Source organism: Ananas comosus, linkage group 24 (assembly GCF_001540865.1).
Source record: "Ananas comosus cultivar F153 linkage group 24, ASM154086v1, whole genome shotgun sequence".
In the NCBI taxonomy this organism is placed as follows: Eukaryota; Viridiplantae; Streptophyta; class Magnoliopsida; order Poales; family Bromeliaceae; genus Ananas; species Ananas comosus.
The window spans coordinates 2137497-2142557 of record NC_033644.1 but is presented as its reverse complement, the minus strand read 5'-3'; the positions used below and the strand labels follow the sequence as shown (position 1 = coordinate 2142557).

The following is a 5061-nucleotide window of genomic DNA, read 5'->3' as shown; positions in this document are numbered from 1 at the left end:
CGTCGCCTCACCCGTCATTTCCGAACTCTCGAAATGACGCAAGTGACCAGCCAACAAGGCCTCAGCGACTTACGCAAAAGTTCACGAAGCACCGTCGGAATAATTCCGAACCGAACCCGCGTCTCCGTCGGCGGATTTCGCCGAAATAACGCACCGGGAAAAGCATTTTCGATCTTACGCAAGCGGTCTTAGCGCCTTGGAGCAATCCAGTCCAGAGGTTCCCTCAGCGTTTACACGCGCTGTCTCACAGGCGACCCGAGTCGATGTTATATTATGCAAGAGAAACGCACATCGTTTGAACCCTAAAAATCTATCATTTTATGCGATTTCCGACAGTTTTAATGGCCGATTCTTGCGATACGAGGCTCGCTGGAGTTTCCAACCGTCGCACCCGCTGATAGGGTTTCATAGCGTCGCCGGAGACGTGCTCACCATCGGAGCAATTCGGCGACTGCGGTGCGCGACAAGGACGCGAAGGTCAGCCGGAAGCAGCCGCACCGCAGGAAAGACTCGCGGTTACACCGGCGAACCAAGCAGTCTCAGGGCTCAACGGAAAGGAGCACGATGTTCAGCAGACCAAGAATCATCGTGCTCACTTCCGAGGTCAAAAAGACCATTTCGGATTGCCGAAAAAAGTTACCGGAGAGTGGAGAAAACAGTGCTGGAATTGCGTAAATGGGACACTCACATGTGAGGGGGGAGCTTAGGTTGGCCGCCGGCGTATTCGGCAGGGCCGTCCCGGGAGGGGATGCACAGGTGGCGGGCTCCGGGGAATCCACGACAGGGCGCTCAGGGGGGCGGGAGGCTGCAGGCGGCGGCGTACGGATGCCGCCGACGGCATCGCGTTTGGTGCCTTCCATCAGTCTGCGCGGGCGAGGGCGGGAAGCATGCTGGCGGTCGGGCTGGTCGGCCGGTCGGGGACGATGGCGGGTCGAGGTGGTGGCCGAGCTTGCCGTCGGCGGGGGCGGCGATTGCTCAGGGAGCTGCGAAGGCGGCCCGCGCCTCGCCTACAGATATTCACAAGCGCGGCAGGGGGCACCTGCAGCGGCCGGCGGCGCTCAAGGTGTGGCCAGGGGGTCGGTCGGTGGTCCCGGGACCACGGTCGGCGGAGACCTCCCGCGCCGTCGGGAAAGCTGCCGCCAGTGGCCAACACACCCGAGCCACCAGTTCGGCCTCGGGTGGTGTCCCTGGGGCCGCAGGCGGCTACGGCGGCTCGGCGGCGCACGCGCGACGGTGGGGCGTCGGCGTGACAGGTGCCGGGGGCCTGGGTCGGGGCTCACCTAACTCAAGGCTGGCCGGCTCAGGGTGGTGCTTGGGTACAACCTCGGCAAGAGGGGAGGGAGAGGGAGGAAAGGTTGGATCTTGGGAAAACTTTTTCCGGCGACGGGGCGTGCTTGCCGGCCGCGGGGGTGCAAGACGGCGTGGGCGGGAGCCTCCTAGGCGGCTTGGTGCACAGGGAGGCTTAGGGTTTAGGGTTTCCATTGCAAAACCCCTAGAATACTCTTTGTATAACTTAGCCTCCAAATTGCGGAAAAGCCCCTCAAACTTCCGTATTTGGTACTAAGTCCCTACAGCTGCGTGTAAAACGAACGAGAATACCCCTACCAGTGCCGATCTCACGTTAAATACGTACATAAAAGTATTTGCGCGACTTTGCAAAAATACCGTTTTCCCACGACGACTCTCCTCGAACAACTCGCATATCACGCAGATCCGTCCGTCAGATTTGCGAACGGATTCACCAGTACGATCAGTTACTCGAGACAACAAGCTACATTTGTTTCGTCTCGCATCACCACGGATCACGACAAAAATCCAACGCTTTCGTTCCAATTGAAAGAAACCACAAAAATTAGCATATAAAACATGTATTTTTTCGATTTTCTCGAAATCCCGTGCCGTCAAATTCAAAATCGTCAGCGCCATTAGTTCCAGGAACAGCTGAATGCGGTCGAAACGAGCTATTGGACCACTAGGAACTGGAGTCCGTACGCACCGAAGCCAACTCTACTTCCGTGGCCTCTTCGAAAAACCGAAGTTACTTATCACTTAAGTGAAAACTACTAATCCGTTAACTTTCTCCGTTTTAGTCATTTTCTCCTGAAACTTGACGAGTGCTTATTGTAATAATACACACATAATATCGTCAACAGGAGAGTTTATGTTGCACTGTAAAAACATCTCAGTCCTTACAAAAAAAACTTTATGAGTACGAAGAGCCCAATACTCATAATAGTATAGTAACCCTACTCTATATATATATATATTATGTGTGTGTGTATATATATATTGATATATTAGTAATATATATATATATTATATATTATATATATCATATGTATATATATGAATATATATAATCATATATATATATGTTATAATATATATATGTATTACGATGTATATATATATAATATATATATATATATGTATATATATTATACAGTATTGCTATATATGTATACTATAATAATGGTAGGTATATTATATGTAATTTAGTATATATATATGTATACGTGTGTATATATACATAAATATACAATATATGTATATATTATATATGATATATAGTTATATTATGTATAATACATATAGTATGTATATGTATATGGTATGTTTTTTTATATGTATATGTATATACATTATTACATATACATATATAGTAGTATATTATATATATATATTATATATATATATAAGTATGTATATTACATATACATATACATACATATACATATACATATACATACATAACATAATATATTATATAACATAATATTGGTATATCACAACATATACATATATATAATACATATATATATGTATAACATTACATATACATATATAACATACATATATATATGTATATACATACAATACATAATATAAGTATATATATATTATATATATACATACATGGCATATACATTATAAATATTGTAGTATGTATGTACATATTATATATATACATATTATTTATACATACATGCATATACACATACTTGTATGTATGTACAGTTATATATATACATACATACTGTGATACATGTTATGTATGTATTTTATATATACATACTTAATATATATGATGTATGTATATATATATATGTATATATATATATACATATATGTACATATATGTATATATATGTACAATAAGTACATAATGTATGATGATTATTACTATATCATTATATGTTATACATATATGATACATATATGTATATGACATATATGTATGATGTACATATATATACATATATGTCATATATAGTATATATATATATATTAATATAGATATGTATATATACATATATTATGTATGTATAGTATTACATACATGTATACATGTATGATATTATACATTACATGTATTAATGTATGTATAATATAATACATACTATATTGTACATACAGATGTATACATGTATGATATACTGTATATATACATGCTAACATGTATGTAATATACATACATATGTATTATATACTATTATTATGATGAGTGTATATATACATACATGTATACATGTTATGTATATATATATATATACAATGTAATGATATATATACAAACATGTATACATGTATGTTATATATACGATACATATGTATATATATATATATACATAATGTATACATGTATGTATATAATATCATATAATATAATGTATTAGTTATAATGTATGTATATAGTATATATATATATACATTAATATATAATACATTATACATACATGTTATATGTATGTATATATATATAATGTTATATATTAGTTATATATGATATGTATATATATATATATATGTACTATAAATATTATATATATGTATATATATATACATAATATATACATGTTATAATTATATACATACATATAATACATGTTTATAGTATATATATTAATAATATATATATGTATGTATTATATATACAGGTATATTATAATATATACATACATATATACATGTATATAGTATATACATACATACTATACATTGTATATTGAATTATACATACATATGATAATGTATATATGTATATCATACATATATAATGGTATATATGTATACATACATATATACATGTATATATATGTATACATACATATATATATATTATATATAATATACTACATATATATATATTATACATATGATATATATATATATGATACCGTACGTGTGATATATAATTATATTATAATATAATATATGTATGTATTTATATATATAAGTTATTATAATATAATATATATATTGTATAGCTATCATATATTACATTATATATTTATATCGTACGTATACATTAGTATTATATGTATATATATATATACATATACTATATATATATACAGTCGTGAAACGTTATATATAACTATATATTATATACTATAATGTATATATATAGATATATATTATATATGTATCATATATTATATATATATATATAGTATATGTATGTATGTATGTATGTATATATTTTGTATATGTATAATAATATATATATATATATATATTATATATATATGTATGTATATATGTATGATATAGTATATATCATAATTATAATACATATGATATATATATATATATGTATGTATGTAGTTATATTTATGTATGTATTATATAATATACATACATATATATTATACATAACATATCATATATATATTACATACATACATCTTATATATATACCACATACATATTATATACATGACATACATATCTATATAGTATACATAATCATTATATATATACTATATAAGTATATATAGGCCGGAAATGCTACAATAGCAATAAGTTATTGCATTGCTATTAGTTTTTAAACCACCTTAATTGACGAAATTTTGTGCGGTTATGATAAGTGGGCCCCTTAGATTGAGTTAGTGTGGTTGCGTGAAGAGTTATAATCTAACAGTAAAAAAATAATCAAAGTAGTTAATCTAACGGCACAGAAAATTTGATAGCACCAAGTGCTTGCGTGTGCATGATCGATAGCATAGCAGCCGGACTATATATATATTATTATATATCTATATACTATATATATATATA

The 5061-nt window shown here is 33.9% G+C and overlaps 1 protein-coding gene across 1 annotated transcript in view; it reads left to right on the top strand.

Annotated features, from left to right (window-relative positions):
• LOC109728514 (uncharacterized PE-PGRS family protein PE_PGRS3-like) overlaps positions 749-5061 on the top strand; it is a 7464-nt gene continuing 3151 nt past the window's right edge. The window contains exon 1 of the mRNA XM_020258929.1: positions 749-1233. Within this exon, the coding sequence (XP_020114518.1) occupies positions 749-1233 (485 nt within the window). The remainder of the gene's footprint in view (positions 1234-5061) is intronic.